The 25,602-nt window shown below is 35.1% G+C and overlaps 1 protein-coding gene across 2 annotated transcripts; it reads right to left on the bottom strand.

Moving 5' to 3' along the window:
• Nucleotides 1–1,495: 1,495 nt before the first annotated feature.
• MEIOB (meiosis specific with OB domains) lies at nt 1,496–25,262 on the bottom strand. Of its 2 annotated transcripts, XM_025048462.1 has the most exons (13): nt 25,194–25,262; nt 23,529–23,586; nt 21,350–21,481; nt 15,983–16,055; nt 13,623–13,818; nt 11,323–11,423; nt 10,346–10,398; nt 10,166–10,261; nt 7,936–8,037; nt 7,199–7,352; nt 5,292–5,475; nt 4,498–4,584; nt 1,660–1,770 (listed from the first exon to the last, which is right to left on the bottom strand). In XM_025048462.1, exons 1-13 carry the CDS (start codon nt 25,260–25,262, stop codon nt 1,660–1,662), a joined length of 1,416 nt encoding a protein of 471 aa, XP_024904230.1. The 2 variants fall into 2 exon arrangements, with proteins under 2 accessions (XP_006914022.1, XP_024904230.1); XM_006913960.1 differs by lacking the exon at nt 4,498–4,584 and having other exon boundaries at nt 1,496–1,770.
• Between the last annotated feature and the right edge of the window lie 340 nt (nt 25,263–25,602).

Here is a 25,602-nt window from a genome sequence, read left to right as displayed (position 1 = left end):
TGGACTGAGAAGGTCACCAAAGGAACACTGAGGAGGTGAACCAGAGACCTCTATCACCTCTCTAGTGTTTGACAGGCTGTGGTTGGAGAACACTGGGTACTGCCTATGTGCCTACTTCAAGTATGCCAGTATTAAGCACCTGTCCTATGCAGTTGAAGCCAGAGCAGCTAAGGCTCATACAGCAGGAGCCCAGACAGCAGGTTCTGGCACCCTTGGCCCAGGTATTGGCAATCTGAGACTTGGTGCTCAAGGTCAGGGCACCAGGAGGCCTGGCACAGCAACTCCTGACACACCACTTGGCCCGGCATCCTTCCTCATCTCCCACGCTCTTGGGCACCAACTCCTGCTTAACTAACAGAGGATGTGAATGTGGCTGCTGGTACCCTCACTTCTCCCTCCTTCCCAACCTGACCCTTCTCCGCTCCCAATGGGAAGGATGTCATCCTTGCCCCTCCACCACTCTCCCTCTTCCTTCCCTGTCCACTCTGCCAATTCACCTTGCTTAACGCACCCATTTGCCTCCCCAAAGGAGACAGGAAGATCTTCATCAGGTACAGTTGATGTTTGCACAGCTAAGACAAATCCTTCTTTACCTTGCTTATTGATTACAATTTGGACACACTAAAGATCAACTCACATCCCTCCTCCATGGCTGCCTATTATAAAGGCCAGAGAAAACATTACTGACGAGATAAGTCTATGTCCCAACACCAGCTTTATAAGAGCTTCATATACTTACTTCTTCTTTTTTCCCCCGACTCCTGTGGTGGGTGAAGTATAGCCTTCTGCAGTGTCAGATCCCAAATATATTGACCAAAACTCCCAGACCATGGATCAATGCTGACTATATTGGTGGGTCTGTACCCTGAAGCAAGTAACTCAGAATGGTGTAGAGCTGAGAAGAGTGCTTTGGGGCTGCTGCAAAGATGGCTGAAATAGAAGGGAGGCCATTTTCCTCCTAAGCAGGACTTCCACCCTTTCAAGCTCCTGAGCTTGGCACTGCTCATATAACTTTTGAAGTTGGTCTCCTTCCAGTTGATTCAGACTCATAAATGCCAACCCTGAGTCAGCAAGTCTTCACAAGCATTGGGTAGCTCCAATGTATTATCAGAGAAGAAAAGGGATTTACAAAGCTCTACGGTGTTCAAAGCAGTTGTACAACACTACCCACAGACTTCTGCTGTTCCCACTGGGCACCGAGAGAGCCTCTTATCTAGGCCCTATCAGCTCCAGGAAAGCAGACTGAGCTATTGCCAAGCTCTAGGTAAGTCGTTTTAAGAGGTTCTGATCTTTCTCCAGGGAAATAAGATAAAGAGGAAAGGGGCTTAAGGAAATAAGTCAATCAAAAGGAAATATTAAACTTGTTTATTAATTCATGCAAACATTTCAACTTGGGCAAAGAGGGTAAGCCCAGTAGAAAAGGTCTTCTAAGAAAGGAGCTTGGGTGAAAGAGATATTTAAGACTTAACCCCTGGCCCTGCAAATAAAAAAAAAAAGACACCCCCAAACCAACTCCAGGAAGAAACATAATAATTTATAGAAACATTTTTACCACATTCTAACAAAATGCAATTTTATCCATATTTTAAAACTCATTTTCCACTTTAAGGAGAGTTTAAAAACTTATATTTTTTTCCAGAGTTTAAAATTATATCTGGTTTAAATACTTCCTTGTCCAGACAAGTTCCTACTTGCCTCAACAGGATCTGCAAGCTTACATGAGAGAACACTAATTCTCAATCCACCCCTTGCTCTGTGTGATAAAAAAAACTGTAGGGAGAAAAAAAGAGAGAGAATTAGTTTTAAAAATCACCGTGGATGTTAAGTTGAAAACCAATGGCCATAACAGAGAATACAATAGAAAACTGCAATGAATTTTTCTGACATATATTAACATAAACTTCAGTTAAAGTTGTAAGATGGAAAGAGTTCAAGTCTCAGGCAGAGCTTCAGGTAGAGAAATTACAGACCTGGCTTCTGACAGTGATTTTGTAAAAATCTGTGTCATTTTTTCATGATATTTCCCTCTGGTAAGAAAGTTGGGATTTCAAATCTAACATGGAGGGAAAAAGTGCTTATAGTGTGTTCAAACTACCAGTTGTGCTAGACATTAACTTGTAGTAGTAGTAACATAATCTGTTAGACTATAGGAATATGATCGTGAAGTTTATTAATAACAATATCTTATTTTTTACAATTAACAAAGCACTTTCACCAACATTTTATTTAATATAGAGTGGAAGGACATATTAGCTAGCCATCTTAATCTCAAAGACTAATAGGAAATATTGTACTAATGTCAGAAAACACTGTAGAAGACTTTGAAATGGGCAATAAAAATAAGTGGGCATCTTTCAGTGGAATGCTCCTCCATGGTCTGGTGTTGGTTAGAGCACCCTCCAAGATGTCTGAGTTTACAATGGTCTGCACTTTTCATTGCATAGGGCTGAGCTATTTCATAACTGCAGGTTGCAGAAAACTGATAGAGATACAGATGATGTTGTTCATAGAAATCCAAATGAATTCTGTCTAGGTTAAGATACAGTTGATTCTGCCCCATAGAAGAGCCCAGTGTTGCATCTATAAGCAAACTCATTTCAGCATTCCTAATTGTCTGCCTAGGTGTCCATTCTTCCAATTCTCCTTTGACCCCATTTTTTAAAAACACCTTACTGGTTTCTTTATTAATGAATTAATTAAATTCAGTCTTTGACATGTGTTCATTTTATTTTTGTATGAGAGTCATGGTTTTACCCTTTTGGGGAAACATTCTTTAATACTAGTATCAGACTTACAAGGACTTGTACTAACATCACCATGTGTTTTAAAACATTAAAATGAATATTTTAATGGTTCACTTTGCAGTCCCTCCAACTGAACCATTTTAAGTAGCCAGTGTTTTTAATTGAAATATGATGACTATGTAAAATGTCCAATCTATATAGGATACTTTGTTTTTATCATATTAGCAGAACAATGTAAGTCCTTATTTTTAAAATTACATGTTCTGGTTTATAACAATTGAAATTGTATTTGATTCTCATGATCTTTATTACATTTTGTGATACAATCATCTTATATCTGCTTAAGATTTTTGTTAAATCTTATTTAAATATCTTTTTAACTTATTCTTTGGAAAGGTAAATGTCCTTTTACTTGAGAGCAATTTGTTATTATATTTGAATCAAATATGGAAAACTGTAAGTAGGCTGCCATGAATTTATGTTTATCAAACTCATTAGCAAGTGGCACCACCTGTCTGGAGGGAAAACAAAGTTGATCTAGGATCTGAGTATATTGATTTGGGAATAGACAGTATGTAGGTGCTAATGGTAAGAGAGATGCAGTATATTTCTGTAATTTCTCCTCTTAGGCCTAGTAATAAAGAAGCCTAGAACCAAGGTCCTAGAAATATTGGTGAGGCCATTGATGACTCCATGTCTGAAACCTATTCAGATATGCTTGAGGCCATAAGGGAAGGAAGACACTGGAAAATAAGAAAACCTGCTTCTGAGGCTGAGATAGAGTGATGCAATGTTCTCAAAGACTCTTTTAGGGTATCCATGAGATTACAACTATTTTCCTAATAATAATAAGATGCTATTTGCTTTTTCACTCTCATTCTTTCACCATAATGCACTGTAGTTTTTCTTGAGGCTACGTGACATGAGATGACATCACTCCTCTGACTACTAAATGTAATGCATGCTCATGAATGTTTTAAATTTTCTCAATGTTAAGTTCTAGTACAGTAAATACCAACAGATATAACTCACTTAAACAAGAGCTTGAAAACTGTTAAGACTATAAAGGAGAAAACATTTGAGAATGATAGGAGGAGTAAAATAATGTAAGCAGTAGCCCTTTCTCACTTGGGACCTGGGGCAAGTTGCAATATTTCTTGGTCCCATTTTCCTCATTTGCAAAACAAGGGGAGTATGTCTCACTCCCCTCTCTACACTAAGATTCTAGGTTCCTCCAACACTGTAGTATTTCTTGCTAGTGCTGCAGGAGTCTGCTCTGATCAGAGTTGCAGGATCATAGAATTTTAGAGGCTTAGAGAAGTTAATTAATCTCCTTAGGGTCACGTAGGCTGAAGAATAGTAGAATGGGATGCAAACTTGAGTCTTTCTCACCCCAGCACTTAAGCATTTAACTATGCTATTGTATCCTGCTCACTGAAGTGAAGAGACTGCCACGTGGGTTGTGGTAGTAGGGAAGACCCAGCTTTGACTCTAAAGCCCAGTGCCTTGTCTTGGAGTTAACATTACTCGATATTTTCTTTGTTGATTTATTTCTTTAGTGTCATTTGTAACTCTTTTATGCTATATGAAAAAACCTGATTATTTCCATTGTTTCTACAGTGGTGAATCTTTCTGGATAGCTGGAAATTGAGCATTATTAAAAATAACAAATTCCTTAACTTATCAGATCATACTCTAGGATTTTCTTTTGTTTGAATATATAGAATAACATAGTTCTGTAAAATACACTAACTTTTAAATAAATTTTGCTTCTTTCCAAAAGAAATCTCCACTTTAATGCTGTTTTCTGTTCATCCGTCATTGCAAGAAATTCCTTTACCTGGTTTTAAAAAAAAAATCAAATAAGTAATTCCAAAGTATATATAGATAACTCATATTGATAACAATGTGAGATTTCAATTTGCTCATTAGAAGTGGGATTTTATTCACAGTAATTACATCTCAATTCTCTTGACAGAGGAGGAAGGCTCGAAACGGAATTTCTGAAGCCAATAAGGTGGCCTAGCACAGAAAACTACCTTTGATGAACTAGAAACCACTTGGAACTGAGGTTTAATGGTAAACTTCAGGAGCTTGTTTTAACAATAAAGAACAAGTACCCAAGCCAATTTCTATGTACCTCTGCTGTCCTAGAGCAGCAGATGGAGGATAACACTCTTGGCTGACTTTATACAGCTGGGTAGGTGAAATACAGCCAAACCCTCTTTCTGAAAGAGCTACCTCATAACTGATCAACACCTCCAATGTGTTGTTTTATCCATTGTTACTTGACTATATAAAATGTCTTGTTTATTCTCCACTATAGCCCAGGGCCTCTATCATTATTTCTAAGTTAATATTAGCTATGATTTTAAAATATAATATGTAATTATATGTTCATTAAAGCAATGTATGTTTAAATCAAGATTGCTTTTTCCTAGACCTCTTTATTAATGAATTAATTTGTATCAAATATTCACCAAAATAACCTATATTGGGGGGGGGAGTGGAATAGTTCTAGGCACTTTTTCCTTTTTTGCTATTTACCGTGCAGCCCAAAGTCTCCTCAGCAACACTTCCTGTGAGACTACAGGAATGGAGGGTACCTGTGTGATCAGTAAGATCAATTAGCATATCGAAGCTCAGAAAAACAGATTTAAATCCTGAAGAATCTTTGTTGCAAGTTGTACAAGTGCTGGAAGCTTCATTTATAATATAACCACAGCCTGAACTGTAAAGGAAAAAAAATGATAAAATGTGAAGGCCCTAAGTGATAACTCTAAGCCCTAGCAGAATTATCACTTAAAAGTCTAAACTGGAGTAATTTCAGAATGCTCAGCACTGTGCAGGATACAAGACAGACATACAAAATTACGAGAAACAATACAACATGCATTCTTCCCAATCTCATTTTCAGTATTTGTGATTCATCTGAAACTTGGATAAGTTAGTTCTCTCACTGTCCTACCTTCTCTCATGTTCGAGTTCCTGCCCAGGCTCATTTCCTTGTTGGGGCCTTCCTTTCCTGCACCTCAGCCCTCACTCCTTCCCTTCTCTGAACAGCTGCAGAACTTATACTTCAGCACTGACTACATATCCTATCATATCCTATTCCTTGTTATTGCAGGTATGTCCATCTTATCTCCCCAACTTGGAGTTCTGAGGGCAGGAACTGTGTCTTCTGCTTAGAAAGCCTGGGTTCCTCAAATGCTCAATTGATGGTACTGTACTAGGTCTTCTGTACACCTACAGAAAAACCCTAGGGTTGGGCAAATTCACACCCTAAATGCTGTTTGTACTGCTAATGACACATTTACCTCTTTTTGAGTGGTAATTACATGCTATTCCATATTTTTGAAGCAGGCCTTACTTTAGCCAATTTGAAAAGGAAGACTAATACAAATTTCTCAAGTAGAGAGAGCAATCTGAATATAGTGGTTTCTTATCTAGCCACAGATAATTTTTAAAGTAAATTCTAGATGCTTTTTCTCACATATTGATATTAAAGATGTAGGAAAAAATGAAGGAGACTGTAAAAATTGTTTAAATTTTTGAAAAATATTTTTCAATGAACACCTGCCTTATACAGCAGCCTCCATATTAGTTTTTTCAACTTTAATACAAAATCATAAAATGTTTAACAATCCATGGGCAACATCTTGACTGTGGTGGTAGGCATACAAACCTATACATGTGAAAAACTATACAAAACTTACTACACACACACACACACAAATGACTGCATGTCAATCTGGGAAATTTTGAATAAAATAAATGGATTGAATTAAAGTCCATATCCAGGCTATGATGTGATACTACAGTTTTTCAAAATATTACCATTTGGAGAAATTGCACAAAGTGAACATGGGCTCTCTCTTTATTATTTCTTAAAACTCCATGTTAACCTAAAACTATCTCAATAATAATTTAAATTACAAAAACCCATAGGGAGACCTTCACAACAACTTTTCAGATGTTTCTTACCAAGAATCTTTTGGATAAGATTATTAAACCTACTAGGGTTTACTTTTCTATGCAAGTAGATTATTTTGACCTATGAGAAGTTGGAAATCATATTCATCATGCAGTTGAAAATAATTTTCAAAAAATGTTGTCACTAGCATTGCTATAGAATGTGGCAACCAAAATAATTTTCTAGCACATTATAAAACAACAGTTTGTCATACCAGTTAAAAGTTTCTGGCCCTGTCATATCTTTAGAGTTTAGGACTGAAGAAACACAGTAAATTTTTACTCTAAAAGGCAATTATACTCTTTGAATCTAAATAGTTTGCCATAGAAACTTCAGTCCAAGTTATTTATACATTTCTCTCAAATATATAAACAGTTATGTCAAAGAATAGCTTAAACCTTTATAAAGCTTAAAATTTATTAACAATTTTTTTTTAATTTCTTACAAGAATGAATTTGCTAAAAGTAACTTGGCTGCTTACCATCTATTTCGAACTACTTTTATAGTTTCATCATCAATGTTCAGTGTAGAAATATAAGCATAAAGAATACCATAGAAAGGATCAGCTTTTCCTTCATTCTTCAAAGCTTTTATCTTTAATTGTTCAACTGTATAGACATCAACTATTGTATTTACTAAAAAAAAAAAAAAAGTTATTATAGAGCACGCTCTTTTTCTCCCTCTCTCTCTCTCTCTCTCTCTCAACACATATTCTAAGAATTCCAAAGGATTATTACCAAATAGAAAAGTTACTAAGTTCAAATAACATGTAGAAGCTTTAGTTAAGTAACAGAAAAATTATTATATTTGCTATATTACATATGGTTATAGAAATAGACAAAAAGGCAAAAAAATAAGCAAAACAAATAAAAGAATAAGAAATTAGTCCTCATTAAAATGAAGAATTTGTTGTCATCAGAAGATGCCATTAGAAGAGTGAAAAGGCAAGCCACAGAGTAGGAGATGCTAGCAATCTATAAGGAGACAAAGTACTCATATCCAGAATATCTAAAGAAATCTTAAAAAGCAATAAGAAAAAAACAGTCAACTCAATTTTTTAGCTCTCATCAGATTGGCAAAACTTTTAAACTACTTTTAAAGGAGGAAATATAGCAGTTACAGAATAAGAACATGTTATCTTTTACTCAGTAAAACAAAACTTTACAGACCCAAATTTTGGCCTTTTAAAAATTCAAATAATATTTAAAAGTCACTTACAATTTATAGATTCTTTCAAGTAACTGTCAATTTCATCATCCACAAGATTTGTTTCTTTATTTTCTCTTATAAAATTCAATAGGATATTAGCTTCAGGTGTATCTTAAAGTGAAAATGCATAATAATAAAAAAAAGCACAAACTGACTACTTTTTAAATAACTGTGAACAATCCAAAATTTTTTTAATGGTAAAAACCGAAGATGATCAAATACAATATTAGGCAGCCATTAATAATGTGAAGTACCATTCTATTAACATGGAGATGTGTACACGAGATGTTGTAAATATAATGAACAGCTTACAAAACTATGTGAAACAATTTCCTTTCAAGTAAAAAATTATCTGGAAGAATGTATATTAAAGAAATTATTCTCTCTTATAAAACGATGAGATTATAGGTGATCTTTGTTTTCCTTTTTATCCTTTGATGTATTTTCTGAATTTTATATGTATTTCTTTTCTAAACAGAAAAAAAAATTCTTTTAAAGGTATTTGAAAGACTTTCTCCTTAACTTGAGATGTGAGTACTCTCAGTAATAATAGTCAGCTGGGGAGCCAGAAGGTAAGAATACGATTTTGGTAAAGGGCTCTTATGTGACTCTGATACCCCAATATCTGACATCTGATTGTCTTTTAGCCCTTGCTCAACCACTCCAACATTCTACCAATCATCCTGATGATGCTTGGACCCTGACTCCCTCAGGCAGAGTTATTTCTTCCTCCCTGCTCCCAAAAACACTACATGTCTTATCATTCTTCTTTTTCAGACTTAGACTGCAATTCCTTGTGAGCAGGGGTTTTTCCTTTTTATCTCTGTATTTCCAGTACCTAATACAAATAGTGACTGTTTTTCTACTCATCTGACCATCCACCCACTTGTGTCCTGCCTTGTTCCAGAAAGGATTTAAGTTATCTCAGTACTTGGTAAACAAAAGGCATTCAATAAATATTTGTAAATGGATGAATGAATGAATGTTTTTGAAACACTGAGAACTGCTGCACACAAGATGGGAGCAGATGCTGGATTGGGACCACAGAAATCAAACAAATGGGCTTCTTGGGACAGAAACTGGTAGGAAGAATGTGGTGTCGGCACTGCTGTAAAGATCCCGCCTGACAAGAGGGTCATCTGGGACTGTCAGAAATTCTGCCTTCCTTATCTGATGAACATTCTCAGGGCAGCGATAGCCATAAGGAAGCCTGAACTTCTTAGCTAGGATGAAAGCTTAAGCCATTAGGGGTTCTTAATTTCTACATGGCAGGTATAAGAAATTAGAAATAAGGCTGATTTAAACAAGCACTTTGAAATTCATGCACCCTTATAAGTACTCTCCATCAAATTTGTCTCCTTGAAAAATAAGGCCTTTATTCTAATAATGTTGGCATTGCTCACACCACTTTAACATTTCACCTTTGAGTCCGTTGACTATCTGTCTCATTAACTTAGTCTTGAGTTTTTGATACAATTATTTCTGTCAAGATTGATAACCTTTCCCACAGACAAACTTAACTGTCTTTTCAATATTTTCCCAGGCCAAATTCATTAGTAATTATACTTTTTAAAATTCTGATAATGGTTTGGTCAAAGATATAAAACTGCTTTACAGTTCTCGGTCACTATGGATGCTTTGTTATTGACCAGTAGAGTAAAGCTTATGTTCTAGATGACACACTACTATACTTGTATCTTCTTGAGCCTGTGAAGGATGATTTCATTTCTGGGAATTCTGTACTCTTCTGCAGTGTTGGGCTGACCTCTCTGCACCACAAAGCGCTCTGAGGATATTTAATGTCACCAATCCTCCATCTCTCCAGATCCTGCTCCCATGATTTCATGCTGGAATGAGCTATAACTCCTTTTAATAACTACTCCAGTGGGCCTTCTGGGCATTTAATTACTCTATGTTCTCAGTGCTCTAGCACTAAGTTATTTAAGTAATTAAGTTATTTAAGCACTAAGTTATTTAATAAACTGAATTTATTTTAAATAATCAATAGTTTAGGTTACCCAATCAACAGCATTGATCTCTCAAAAATAAGTCTGTCTTTTCACATTTCTTCAGTAAAGATATAGCTCATTGTAAATTTTAAAGTCATATAAAACAATCTTTCACTTTTAATTCAGATGAAATCTAAGCTTCATTTTCATTCTTAAATACAGTACACTAATATAGGAATGTGTGATACAGTCATTCCCAAAGGGATAAAGAATTTCAAATAGCTTTTTACCTGGATTAGTTGTAATAATGGTTTTTGAGATTACAGTTGCTGTCATGCAATTCCGAAATTTGTCAAAACTTATTCTTACATCTGAGGCAAATATAACTGTTTAGGGAAAAAGCCATTTTAAAATTATTACATGGAGTATAAAAATGACAAATATTGAACACAATCATTGAAGTATAATACCTGTTTCTCGTGGCATCCAGCTCTGTGCAAGTAGAATGGATTCATTATCCCAACTGCATAGTTTTTAAAAAGAAATGATAAAAATTGAATACATTAGACAAAACTGGCAGTGACCACATTATTTACCAAAGAAAGAATGCCTGAAGGCTGGAGTTAACTATCCTCCATGTGGTCAAAGGCACAAGTTAAGAATGTCAGCTTCTCCTGCATTTCGCAAGACTATACTATTTCACAGAGCATTTAATATATATTATGTGATCAATCATTCCTTCAATACCATTTATCTCTAACAACTTCAGCTCCATCAATTATTTCTTTTCTTGCTACTCAGGTCACGTTAGGCTAGTTAGAACTGAGTTGACTATAAATCTAAAGACTTTAAAGTCATTCTTTCGCAACATTAATAGAGGGCCCCCACAATGGATAAACTGCTCAGGAGACTTAATAGCTTAAAGGCTTGTTTCAAATTAAGTGCTTTGTTTGGTACTCAGGCATGTGAAGTCTAAAAGATGCCATGTTGTACCCTGCAGTGCTTCAGAATGTAACCCTGCCCTGCATCCAATACACAGGGAGTTCCACAGAACCCTGCCTGTGACAGTACTTGCTTTTATATCATTTTTCTATGGCCTGGATCCAGGGTCTTATCCAAGGAATCACAGAAAGTCTGGCATGTTCCTTATCAATGGGACCTAATAAGTCACCATGTGCTATAAAACAGACTACAATAATATACCAGTCACAGTGAGTCCATCTAAGCAATCCTATGCCACCTAAAGATCTTGTTTTAAGGTAATCTTACAGCACAGACTGTAACAACTCAACATACAAGAGCAAGGTTTATTTTTTAAATATCATTTCTCTCCTATCATTATGCCTCTCCTGATGTGAAATCCATCATCTTTTTGAAAAAATAAAAATGTTCTATCTTGGTGATAATAGCAGAGATTTTATAGTTTGGAACAGATATGGGAGATTACCATATCATTACAAAAGAAGACTCCATCTCATCAAAGAGTTTAACTTCACACCTCTGGCCATTTCTTCGGTCTGAAGTTGTAAAGTATTTTGGTTCCCCAACCTTAGAAATTAAAAGAAATCATTATTCTTCACCTATAGTTGTAGAGGTACCTAAATATTTGTTGATAAAAATACTCAAATGTTTACCTTTTAAAATGCAAATTAGAAATATCACAATAGCAACAATCACTAATATATGGGATGACTTAAAAGCATATTCTATCTCTAAACTAGGTGTATTAAGCTGAAGTTGTTAAGTTATATGCTTCAATTAAAGAGAGGTACAGATATATGTGTTTTAAGTTAAGACTATGGAATTTTTTAAACATATCAGAACAAATGCACCATGAGAAGCCCTTCAGTGGCATCTATGTGGACTCGCTGAAGGTAGAAAGCATATTTTCAATATCTGTGTATCCCCATTACTTAGCGCAGGACCTGGCATGGAATCCAAATGACCGGATGAACTCAGTCTTTATGAGCTTCAGTGTCCTCATCTTGCTAGTGCAGGTATGGCTATCTATATCTCCATTGTGCCTTCATAGGGATATAGTGGTGAGGACCAAATGAGGGATGTATGGGAAAGTGCTTTGACATACCATCTGATTCAATCCATGCTATGGGGTAAGAGTATTGTGGAGATGGAAGTGAACTCAGGGGCCCTTCTGTCCCCCCAGGGGTTCTCGGATGGAACAGCAGAGACAGCTTCATAGCAATGGCCCAGCATGGACAATTAGCTGGCTACCCCCTAAGCCACTGTCACTACTGCACTATTGGCAGGGCTGAGGTCCACGGAAAGGAGCTGAGGAAAGACTCATAGCTGCTAGCAGAAGAGTAAGATCTAGAAAGAAAGTTGGAGAAAAGAACAGCCAGACTATGCGAGAGGCTTGCCATATCATTAGCACACAAGAAAACTGTATGAAAAGGAGTTTTAAAGTAAAGAGACCTAAGCAGAGGTAAAAAGGAAGAGAGAACAGGTTAAATAAAAATGTGAAGAAAGGAAATGTAAGAGGGATGGAAGGAAAATGGGAGAAGGAAGGTAGTGAAAACAAAGAAATAATGTAATCCTATGAAAGAAGATAACAGACTCATAGGGGTGGAGGTAGGGGCATAAAAAAAGCTGTTGCAGATTTTTGCTTATATTCATACTGAGTTTTAGAAAATTCTTTCTAAATTGTATTATAATGACATTATATAGGATTGCAGGGAAATTGAGAGATCCTATCCTGCCTTTAAGTAAGATTGAATCTAAATTGCCCAGAAAGTGATTTCTCCTATTTTTCAAGATTGTCATATTGAGTGTTTATTTTTCCATCCTGAATTATATTGAGTGTTCACTGTATGGCAGGCACTTGTGCTAGGCTGAGGCTAGGGTGATTAACAAAGCAGACATGGCCTCTGCCATCATGGGCCTGTCATTAGGTATAGTTGACTCTCTATCGGTCAATTATTTAATACAGAAAAGCAATTAGTAATTACTTACAACATTAACTACAAGTCTCTAAGTCAATTTCTGTGTGTGTGTGTGTGTGTGTGTGTGTGTGTGTGTGTGTGTTGACTATCATCATTCCATACACTGAGGAACTGGTCTTGCCCCTTTAATTTTCTTTGTGTACTTTATTTTGTAAAACTTTACTTTTGAGGTCCACCTCTCAGTTTCTGCCAAGTAACTTTAGTCTAATGGAGTTCAAAACTTGGGGCAATAGTCAAGTAAGAGGGAGATGCTGATGGAACAGATGGTAAAACACCCTCGGAGCCCCACAGAATATTGTCCTTCCCTGCTTTTCACTATGTGATGCCATGCAGTAGACCACCAGGCCCCTACTGCAGTACAGTGGGCATTCACACTCCCTCCCCCGACTCAGGAAAGCTCTAAGAACATGCAGAGAATTGATTCCCTGATTTATACAACTTACAGCCCTTTAAGGAACTTCACGGAAATCTTCAAGTCAATAAGTTTAGCTTTTCCATTTGCGTCTTTGTTTAAACCAAAGTATGAAAAGCTCTCATATAGTTAGCAAATCATTTATGAGTATGCAGTGTATTTAACATTCAAATACAATTTTATTTTGCTACTCATTCACAGACAAAATACTGCTTTCCCTTTAATGAGAAGTGGTACCATTTTCTTAATTCAACTAACTACAGATCAAGGTACAGAGGAAAATTTACTCCAGCTGGTTATTACTTTCCAAATACAAATTAAGTGATAGAACTCCCCTACCAAATTGAACTTGGCTTTGTTGAGGTTTTAACTTACCGACCTCACAGCTGCAAGCACATTAATAATTCTCCCATTAAGGCTGTGTCCATTTGCAACAATGTCACCCAGTGAATAATAATCACAAGACTCTTTAACAGGTAAGTGTATCAAAGAAAGTAACTTGGTGTCCACTTCACAACTGGAACAAACTTTCACTGTTGAGTGGTTCTCACTGAGCAATAGTTTACAGGCACTAAATTGTAAAACACACACAAGAAGTTAATATTAAATGATTTTGTAATAGAAAAATATTTCTAGGTTCACAGCTAAATTATTTTTTGTTTGTAATTTAGATTAAGAAAATTTATAGCTTTTACTCTTAGAAACATTGAAAAATGTAAAAATTTTTTGTCTAAAATGTATTTTCATTAAGAAAATGTTTTGAGGACCAATTTGTGCCTGAGTGCTAAGCATACTAGTTGTCTGACCTTGCCCAAGACACTGAACTCCGGTTTCTCTCTCTGTGAAAATAGGGTATAAAAGCACATGAAACCACAGCAGGGGAGGGGAGGGGGGCTTGTTATCTGTATCTTTATGACACTGACCGCCCTGCCTATGGGCTTTAAATCAAGGACTATGCTTCACTTACTCTTGCAGTGCTCTGTATGGAGTAGATGCACAATATTAACACACTGAACTTAAATCAAGGAGCTCTTCCCCCTGTAGTTAATCAACTCCCTAGCCCCCTCCATGGAGCCTCTTTCCAGCGCTCTGATCCAGGCCTTCCTCTCTCTCCTCCCCCAATACTGCTTTAGGTGTTTACCTCATCACTTTTCACCAAACTATTGCACTCTCCCCACCTACAGTCTATCCTCCTTAGGTAGCCAAAGTGGTCTTCCTAAACCACATATATGAATATATTTCCCAGTTCAAAGACCTTCCGGACTAACCATCACCGAAGAATGAAGTTGGTACAATGAGCAAAACTGTCTATGAAGCATCTCTGCTTCTCTCTCAGGCTTCTCCTGCTGCTCTCCTGCCCTTGCCCTGTATCAGCCATATCAGACTACTAGCTATGAAATTTTTAGACAAAAATATAGTCAAACATCAACAATTTCATATGGTTCAACCTACTATCAACCATTCTGGAAAAGGCCATGTTTGTTCCCTCTGCCAAGAATGCTCTTCCCTCCCTCCCTTTATTCATTCATTCATTCCTTCCATAAATATTTACTGAGAGCCTACTATGTTCCAGACCATAGTCTAGGTATGGGGGATAGTGGTGAAGAAGAGAGAAGACCTTTGATCTCATGGGGTTCCCATGTGTGAGAGGAGACAAACAAGATAACTGACCAAATAGTCTCAGATAGTAATTAGGGTTTTGATGATAATAGCAAGAACAAAGACCTGGTAATGGACTGAAAGAGCTACTACAGACAGAGTAGATGGGGAAGGTCTGAGGAGGTGACATTCAAGTTGGCACTTCAATGAGGAGAAGGAGTAAATATTCAAAGCTGGTGGGAGAAGACTGTTCTATGCAGAGGGAAATGAATGTGCAAAAGCTGTTAGTGTAGAATAAGCCCCGGAAGTTCATAAAGTGAAAAAGAGTTCAGTATGGCTAGAGAGAAATGAGATCTGAGAGTCTGGTATAAGGTCAGAAAAATCAGTGGGAAAGGGTCAAGATGAGTGCATGTGTATGTGTACTAGAGCCCATTGTGCCCTACCAGAGCCCTTGACCAGCTTCGCCCTTCTCTCCAGAACTGCTCTCAGCCAGAAATGCCTTTGAAGTTATATCCCTCTTCCACCCAGGAGTGGGAGGTGGATTGTATTCAATGACTTGTAAACACAATGTACAAAAGCCCAGCCCCCTCCCTTCAGGGGGTACTCTAATGTGCCACTCATGCTCCAGAGCTCCCTCCTGAGTCAGGCTGAGACTGGGCTCCAGCTGAACCTGCCTCTTTGCTCAGCTTCCCTTCTGCCCTATCTTTACAGACTGCTCCTGAGAGCTCTCCTTCAACAACTCACTCACACAAAAATCCTCCTTCAGACTCTGCTTCCAGGGAACTGGAATTATCTTATGACAGTAAGACATGTAAGTAGAATTACATCTTGATATGAATATATATATTCACTTTAAGATTTTTCTTCTTACTGTTTACTCTAATGTGACTAGAGTCAAATTTTTGTAAATCTGAGAATGAGAATCAAAGTACTAAAAACAAAGCCATTTTTCATGTCCTATATCAAAGTAAATTATTTCATAATCAAAAATAAATATTGTGATGAAGAATTAAAGTCCTAATTTTCAAATTGAAATATACACCTTTCATAAGCTCTCTGCTAACCTGATACACAAAAACCCATTAGCAATGATCACTCTAGTACAAAGCTTGCTGATCTTTGTGTGAGATACTTACCTAGGAGTTGCAGGGCTGAATTTTTCTTCTCTTTCTAATTCCTTTCTTTGGATCAAGGGATTTTCAATTATCACTAACAAACAGAGGGAAAAATATAATGCTATTAAAAAAAAGTAACAGGATAAACAAAAAACAAGTGTACATAATAATGAACATTACAATGTTATTTCTAATTTCTGAGTTGGTGTTATATATCTTTCTCAATCATTTTCTTGTGTCACCATGAGAAACGGAATCCCAGTTAACATCTCCATCAACTTGATCCCAGATGCCATTTCTTATGCTTTGCATTTAAATCCCAAAATATGATCCACATCAATATTACTTTGTTGATAAGTTACACTTAACAATTGATTTGATTACAACATGCCCTTCTATAAAACAGTTACTGATCTTCACCCAATTCACAGTTGTCCTTGGAAAACAATATTGGTGGGATAGGAAGAACAATGCAAAATCCAGGTCCTGATTTGAGCTCCACAATTAATAAGCTATGACTTAACATTTTTGGGTTTCTATTTCCTTATGGTCTACCATATGATTAGACTTTTTGTGCTCTGTTTTGCTAATTGCTCACACAACTATTCCTGTTTTACAGATAAAGAAATTGAAGCTCACAGAGGTTAAATAACTATCTTGAAGTTTTATATTTAGAAAGTAATAGAGCTAGAATTAGAATTGTTCTGATTCAAAATCTGTACTTTTCACTCTACCACACTAAAATCTTATTTAGATTTATAATCATCAAATTTATGCTTTTAAAATCCCTTATCTTATTCATCCTCACAACCACTATCAACATGTATTTTAATACCAAAATATATTTTTAGCTTTGTCTACCTAATGTTTTGGCATTTATCCAAGAATGTTTCTAACCGCACTGGGCCCTATGATATCTGCAAAGTTTTCTGCCTTCAAGTCCATATGTTTGATTACCTTATTATTCAGTTAGAGAGATACTATATATAAACCTGGATATTAATAATACAAGGCAATACATGATTAGGTGCTAAATAACTGGCTGCTTGATACTGCAGTATTGGAGAGTAGTAGTTTAATTATCTGCATTATTTTTTCCCTTCTTTTTTCTACCATGAAAGAGAACTGGTTATATATGCTTTCTTGTTGCTTATATGAGGCTAGAGCTGTCATCTATTGAATGACTAAATTCTATACTTTATACCAGGCACATTATCTCATTTGACATTCACAAGAATATATAGGGTATTAATTCGTAATGGAGGCCCAACAAGATTGAGAAATTTTCGCAAAGCCACAATGTGAATAAATATTGGAACTAAGATTTGTTTTCAAAGTCCTTGTTCTTTTTTGTTATGCTACACTGTATCAAAGGGACATTGGGGTGGAGAGAAGATGCAAAATTTTTGTATTTTAGACTAAAAGTAAAGTTTCTTAAAATCTTAAGATGAATCATGGGGGATTTCTAAAATAGGTCTTAAACAACATCTAGTTCTTATTCAGGGCCATCTCACCTAAAATTGCGCCTCTTTCCCCTTAAATAAGAAAGGGCGATCAGCCCATGCCAACACATAACTGTGGTGTCATGCCTCTGGCATCTTTTTAATTTGGAGGTATGCTTGGATCCAGTTATGGCTGTCAAAGGCTTTAACACAGCCAACCAACCTGGAGCTGAGCTTTACTGAATAACAGAGCCACACATCAGAATCACAGGGTACAGGAAATGAATGGTCCACGACATAAATGGAAACTTGCATGAGACTGCGCATCATCAAAATCAATACTAACCAACATAAATGACTACAAGGTGATATTCAGTCAATGGTCACAGGATATCACACATACGTCACACATACGCAGCAAGTAGACACACGTAACTAATTCAACAAACCTTTCCTATCCTCCTCAAAAATCTGATACAGTATATAACTATTATTATCTTGCCAAACTCCCAAAACAATACTAATTATACAATATTACATAAGACCCTCCTGTCCACCACACATAACTAAACAAGCTCAAGAGTGGAACAGCATTAAAAGCCTAGTGACTAAAGCCATTTAACAGAAAACATCCCATCCCTGAAACAAGCATGCAACTTTAGTGAATCATTTTTCCTTAGACAGCTACTCTGCTAGATGTGCAATTTCCTTATAACATGGAACAACTGCATACCCATGAATATTAAGACTAACCCTCTCATCACTCACACCTTGCCCAGTTAATGTAGCTTAATAAATAGAAATACTGAAATACCTAGATGAGTATGCTTACTCCATAAACACATAGGTTTGGTCCCAGCCTTTCTATTAATTCTTGGTAAAACTACACATGCAAGTTATCTGCACCCCAGTGAGAATGCCCTCTAAATCAGCAGTCCCCAACCTTTTTGGCACCAGAGACTGGTGCTCCTGAGAATCTAATGCCTGATGATCCGAGGTGGAGCTGAAGCAGTGATGCTAGTGCTGGGGAGCAGCTGCAAACACAGATGGAGCTTTGCTTGCCCACCACTCACCTCCTGCTGTGTGGCTCAGTTCCCAACAGGCCATGGACCAGTACTGGTCTATGGCCCTGGGGTTGGGGACCCGGCTCTAAATCACAAATGATTAAAAGGAACAGGCATCAAGCACACTTAAATGTAGCTCATAACACCTAACTTAACCACGTCCCAACGAGAAACAGCAGTGATAAAAATTAAGCCATAAATGAAAGTTTGACTAAGTTATACTAATCAAAATAAGGGTTGGTAAATTTTGTGCCAGCCACTGCAGTCATACAATTAACCCAAATTAACAGACATCTGCATAAAGCATGTCAAAGAATCCCCAAACAATAAAGTTAAATATCAGTTAGGCTGTCAAAAGCCACAGCTCAGACAAAAATAAGCAAGAAAAGTAACTTTAAAATATCTGACTACATAATAGCTAAAACAAACTGGGATTAAATAGCTTAGCCCTAAACTTGTATAGTTTAAGTAACAATATTATTTGCAAAGTATACTAGCAATAGCTTAAAACCCAAAGGACTTTGTAGTGCTTTATATTCCTCTGGAGGAGTCTGTTCTATAATTAATAAACCCAGATAGACCTTACCAACCCTTGCAAATACAGCCTATATACCACCATCCTCAGCAAACCCTACAAAGGAACTATATATAATAAGCATAAATAGTCAACATAAAAAATATTAGGTCAAGGTGTAGCTTATGAGTTGGAAAGGAATGGGCTAATTTTCTAGTTCAAGAACACCAACATATTAATAAAAGTTCCTGTGAAACCTAAAACCAAAGGAAGATTTAGTAGTAAATTAAGAATAGAGAGCTTAATTGAATTAGGCCATGAAGCACACACCGCCCATCACCCTCCTTAAATATCAGAACATAACCCAAACCCTATTTACAAATGTTTACACATATAAGAGGAGATAAGTTGTAACAAGGTAAGCAGACTGGAAAGTGCACTTGGACAAATCAAAGTGTAGCTTAGGTTAAGCACCTAGTTTACACCTAGGACATTTTATGCCAAATGACTGCTTTGACCTAATATTAGCCTGAACCACATTAAACCCAACTTCTATGAATAATTAAAACAAAATCCAAATTTACTTAAAATTGAAAGTATAGGAGATAGAAATTTTACCCGGAGAAACTACCGTAATGTAATAATGAAAGACAAATTAAAAGTAATAAGTAGCAGAGCTTACCCCTTGTACCTTTTGCATAATAATTTAACTAGAATAACTTAGCAAAGAGAACTTAAGCTAAGCAACCTGAAATCAGATGAGCTATCTATCTAAGAAACAGCTTTACAGAGCAAACTCGTCTATATGGCAAAATAGTGAGAAGATTTATAGATAGAGGTGAAAAGCCTACCAAGCCTGGTAATAGCTTGTTGCCTAGAAAAGAATTGTAGTTCAACTTTAAACCTTACCTAAAAATATAACAATTCAAATGTAGGTTTAAATTATAATCTAAAAAGGTACAGCCTTTCAGATACAGGATACAACTTTACTAGAAAGAACAAATAATACCACAGTTGGCCTAAAAGCAGCCACCAATTAAGAAAGTGTTTAAGTTCAACAACCCAAGTGTCTTAATCCAAATAATAAATACTAACCCCTAACCTAATACTAGACTACTCTATTATTAAGTAGAAGAAATACTGTTCATATGAGTAACAAGAACAATTTCTCCCCGCACAAGCTTATATCAGAACGAATAATCCACTGATAGTTAACAATAAAATAAATACAACAATAGAACACTTATTGGACAAACTGTTAACCTAACACAGACATGCATCCAGGGAAAGATTAAAAAAAGTAAAAAGAACTTGGTAAACACAAGCCCTGCCTGTTTACCAAAAATATCATCTCTAGCATCTCAAATATTAGAGGCACTGCTGGCCCATAAAATTTGGACTCTCTTCATTCTACTTTTGAGTGCCCAAAGTTACACAAGGCATTCAATTATCATCAGGCTTGATCTTGTTAATGTGACAGAAACTTTCTTCCATATCAGTTCTATACCAAATCTCATCAAAAATTCAAGTATTATCTTTTCTCAAAATCTATTTAGCAGCCTTATGTTAAATTACAGAAACAATAGAGATTTATATAAACTGAAATATGAAATAAACCAAAGATCATAAAGCTATCTAGTAAAAATGTGACTATCACGCTTGTATGTTTGAAGGAATAATGCTGAATGCCTTGTATTATGCTTTTAATGCATGACTTTTTTCTGATAAGATCCTTGAGAATTATAAATTGTGTCTTAAAGTAGTCCCCCTTTGTCCATGGTTTTTATTTGCACGGTCTCAGCTACCTGAAGTCAACCAAAGTCTGAAAATAATAAATGAAAAATTCCAAAGGTAAACAATTCATAAGTTTGAAATTGTGTGCTGTTCTGAGCAGCACAATGAAATCTTGAGCCATCCTATTCTGTCCCTCCTGGGATGTGAATCATCCATTCCTTTATCTAGCATACCCAGGCTATATATATTTCCCCACTATTAGTCACTTAGTGGTGTCCTGATTATTAGATCAGCTATCAGATATTTTGAGAGAGAGACCACATTCACCTGTTATTGCAGTATATTTATTACAGTTTATAAATGTCTTGTTATTAGTTATTATTATTTCTTACTAAGCCTAATTTATAAATTAAAACTTTATCATAGGTTACATGTATATAGGAAAAAACAGTGTATGCATATATGGTTTGATCTGCAGTTTCATGCATCCATCCACTGGTGGGCCTTGGAACTTATCTGCTGTGGATAAGGGGAACTACTGTATTTCATTTTGACTCACTCAGTGTAGTTACCACAAACATATCACAGGAAAAATACTATAATAGAAACAGTTTAAGAATAAATGCCAACTTACCACACATGCCAACCTTAAAGCTATTAGAAAGTGATCTGATGTAAACTTCGTTGCCCCAGGATGTTGCATTTACAAAATGGGTTGGTGAATCACGAATGGTGAAACTGAAAGTGTACCTTTCTGATCCAATATCTGAGGGAAAACCAATGTTTTAATTTTTCAAGTGAAATGTTTAATTGTAGTTTTGAACAATATTATTAAGATAATAAAAATAAACACATAGTATAAAATATTATATCAGATATAAATTCTGTAATAAGTTATGTTCCTATGAATTCAAAAGTTGCCAAAGTAGATAATCATCTCACTATTGACTCCTCTTTTCCCTTTCCTCAGTTATCTGTGCATTTCCAAGGAAATGACACATAGGCTTGAACCATCCATATATTAGCTTAAATTCTCCATTTCTTTCTTATTGCTACTGTTTTATTTAACCTAAGTCAAATTCAGATCTAAATTAAAAACAAATGTGTGCTACTAAATGGCACCACTAGGGGTCAGCAAGTACATTTTTTCCAAAATAGAATTTCTATTGTTTTTGCTAATTAAAAAAGTAATACACCCTTACATACTTATACAAATTATAGACATCTACTGAACTGTAATTAGTGTTTACCTCTGGGGCGGGGACTGGGATGGGAAGAGTTGGAGATTAAATGAAGAATTTTACTCTTCAACTCTATGACCTATACTGTTTGAATTTTAAATGAAAATATATTAATTATATTTTTCTTATTTGCATATTTGTTTAAGTCAGTAAGCACATTTTCTCCAAAAAAATACTGTCTACTTAATCATAAAAAGTCATCAAACACTACAGAAGTGGTCTCCTACATCACAGTCTTATGGTGAAAATTATATTTCATCATTTAATTTTGGCAAATATTTAAATACTGACTTTTTCCTAATTCATGTGTTTTAAGTTATCCCTTTTAGAGCTTAGAAAACAGACATATAGACTTTCTCAAACTAGTCAAATGGCACTTCTGATCTAATTAATTATGATAAAGTGAAGACACAAACAAGTATGGATAGGAGATAATATCTTTGCTATTTATTTCAAAAATAATAACAGAATATTATATAAAATAAAATAAAAATAAAGGTACTTATCACTATAACATAAGTCATATAACAGTCACAATTACTCAGGTGATTCAAACGAAATGTTTTCTGCCAAAATTATTAGCTGACTAGAGCTCTGATTCTCTCAAGCTATATAGAAGCATTTACACTGTAACATTTAATAAACACCACTGCTACTTTAAAAGCTCATAGTAGTGAGTTGCTAGTTTTGGCATGCTATATTGTAACTACAAAAATTTGAAGGCGAGTTGGTTTTAAAAATCCAGTTTTAGTCTTGGATTGTTTCCATAGTCCTAAAACTTTTGCACAGTTCAACCAACTCAATAAGAACCATTAAAGCCAAAGTTAACTGTATTTTTCACAAATGAAAATGAATTTTTTCACTGAATTGCCTGGTTGTTTGAATTAATATGTAGATATTGTTGTCATACTTCTCTCCCTCAACAGTACTCTACCATGACATATCCCTGCTGGAAAACTTCCCTCTTTATCACTTTGTCTTGTTTGAGATTTGCCTGTGTACCTATGTCTCTCAGGCTGAAAGTGATAGTTAACATAGAGATCTTATTATGGGTCATATACCCTTACAGGTATGAGCTCACTTCATTCTCATACCAGTTTTATTTATTTATTTCACAGCTGCGCATAAGATCGATTTCAGATCACTCAGTGACTAAGTGAGCTCAATCAATCTAGTTCCAAGTCCATAACCTCAACACTATGACACCTGAAGATGATATGAGACTACAGTTGCCCTCTGCTACCTTCATGCTGGTCTTTACACAGTGGAAATACTCAATAAATATACACCGATACACATTAGTGAGCAGACTAATTTAACAAGCTATTTCGGCATTGTATACACAAGTCTTTAAAATTGTTTGAGAAATACCAAATAAAATCAATAAAAAATATTTTAATGTTCTTACACATACAACCTTAAATTGAGTACTTTTACCATACAATAGAGAACATGGCCATTTCTGTTAAGGAATTAAACAGGCATGAGAAATTTAATCACTTAAATATACTTTGTTGTAGTCATAAGCAACAATTGATAAAAAATGAAGCAAAGAGTTAAACAGAACTCAGCTTTTTCTGTCTGGAAAGCCTTTGACATCTGTTTTTCCAATAACTATACCGATTATTTTCTGAAAAACAAAAAGGTTATTGAAGATGACTATTAAACACAGATGTAGATGGTAAATTTAATTTCATGGGCTTGTTATATTTTACTGGCTCTAATGTACATTCTAGACTCAGAACCATTTATATGTATTTATCCAGACAAATATCTAAAAGAACTTCATAAATGTTCAATTCTACAAGGAATAGTACAAAGTAACAAGACAGTTAACTGCTATTACAAATAAAATCATTTAAGACTTAGTGTGTTTTTATTTTATTTTCAGTCACTAGGTGGAGCACATTAACTGCTCTATGCTATAGATCCTTACTGAATTCATTTAAAGCACATGTATAATGCAATTTAATTTGCCATGGTCTTCAAAGCTTTCTTTTATGTAGGGTTTTCTAACAATCCACATAAAATTGCTTAACTTCTTAATCCAAACATGCTGGACAGTAATATAAATTAGACTGCAACAAAACTTATTGCTGCTAATAAATCTAAGCTCTAAAGTCCTAGATCTCAAATCTTAAACTTATTAACATCTCCTTAATATTTTTAATGTTCTCTTTAGTGACTACCAAAGAAAGATTAAATATTTTAAAAGTGCTTTAAGAAATAATTACCTTTTTCTGAAAGGATAAACCTAATTTATATTATTAATTCTAGCAACTGATTTTAACCTTGTAACAATTTGTTACGTTTAAAATACATTCACGTTTTTAAGACTACCATATCCTAGCTGAGCTATTAGCTAGTCTTATTACATGTAGACGCACTGCTATTATTTATTAAATTCCATATGCATGCTGATCTCACAAAACTTTGTTGGAAAAACACAACTAATGGAAATATTGAGTAAAACTTTCTAATTCAAGAGGCAATTATAACAGTTCACCTTTCAAGAAAAAACTACAATAGCAATAATTATTTTAACAGTAATAAACTTTTATTTGCAAATTATTAATTACATATAAATTTATCCCATTTTTAAAAATCTTATTTGCAAATGCCAAATGTAAACAGCAGACTGCTCAGGAGCAGGGAAGGTAAGAGAGTGTGACAACTGCTTTACAAAAGTTCTTCACCTTGGGGATGATTCCACTTACATTTCTTTTAAATAAATAAGTTTTAGTATATTTAAAATTATTGCATTCTCCCATAATCCTTTCCTCCAAAATGAATTTTCATATAATCATTTCAGAAATATATGTTGTGTACCTTTATATCATAAAAGCATCATAATGACAAGTATTTAAGTCTATGACTTGGATAATTTGAGAATAGATATTGCTGAACAAAAATGTATTAATTTTACAATGCTAAATTTGAGTGGTTATTAAATATTTAATTAAAATAATATAAATAAATTTTGGATCATTTTGAACAACTTCTAGTCATATCTGCAATCTCCTACTCTACAAACTAAAGTGAGACTAATATTCATTTAGCTGGCATAAATATAAAGAAGTTTAGGGGTACTTAATATCTAACAATTTTACTAATGCAATGAGTACCTGTATATTTGTCAATTATTCAAGCATGTGTCAAAAGAATCAACAATGTTGACATATTACCACATAAAATTTCATTATAGAACAACCAAACCACTATATCATTGAAACTTACCAGATTAGCCATATTTGGATGCAGATCTGAAAGTGTAGTGAAGGTCTTCGATGCAAAGAAGTTTGCCATACTTTTATCTGAATTTTAGAAGATATAATTTAGATGCATAAATTAAATAACTGAAATAAACCATGGAAAATTCCAAGATTAAAAAAAGAATTTTTTTAGGAAAGCACTGGATATTTTATTCAATTTTTTGTAAAATGTTTTATTACAACAGTAAAATGTAAGTTAATACAGAGTCGACCTGTATAAAACACGTTTCAAAATGTCCTTTTATAGTTTTGAATACTGTTAGGTATCACTTTTTAACTCCATTTTCCCAAAACGGAAAATTTTAACAATTATTGAGCACTCTACAAATTTAGAGTTTCAGATGAAAGATGACTCAATGGAACATTTATGGATT

The sequence above is a fragment of the Pteropus alecto genome, unplaced genomic scaffold, assembly GCF_000325575.1.
Source record: "Pteropus alecto unplaced genomic scaffold, ASM32557v1 scaffold44, whole genome shotgun sequence".
In the NCBI taxonomy this organism is placed as follows: domain Eukaryota; kingdom Metazoa; phylum Chordata; class Mammalia; order Chiroptera; family Pteropodidae; genus Pteropus; species Pteropus alecto.
The sequence above is the reverse complement of the archived record's forward strand: the minus strand, read 5'-3'. Positions and strand labels throughout refer to the sequence as shown.

Bases quoted from the DNA above. Each gene is read 5' to 3' on its own strand.
- MEIOB (XM_025048462.1), bottom strand. From the start codon at position 25,262: ATGGCAAACTTCTTTGCATCGAAGACCTTCACTACACTTTCAGATCTG. The intron at 8,038-10,165 runs GTAAAAAGCTAT...TTTCACTTTAAG, and splicing joins CATTATTACAACTAATCCAG to ATACACCTGAAGCTAATATC. The intron at 5,476-7,198 runs GTAAGCAGCCAA...TTTCCTTTACAG, and splicing joins AAAGTAGTTCGAAATAGATG to TTCAGGCTGTGGTTATATTA.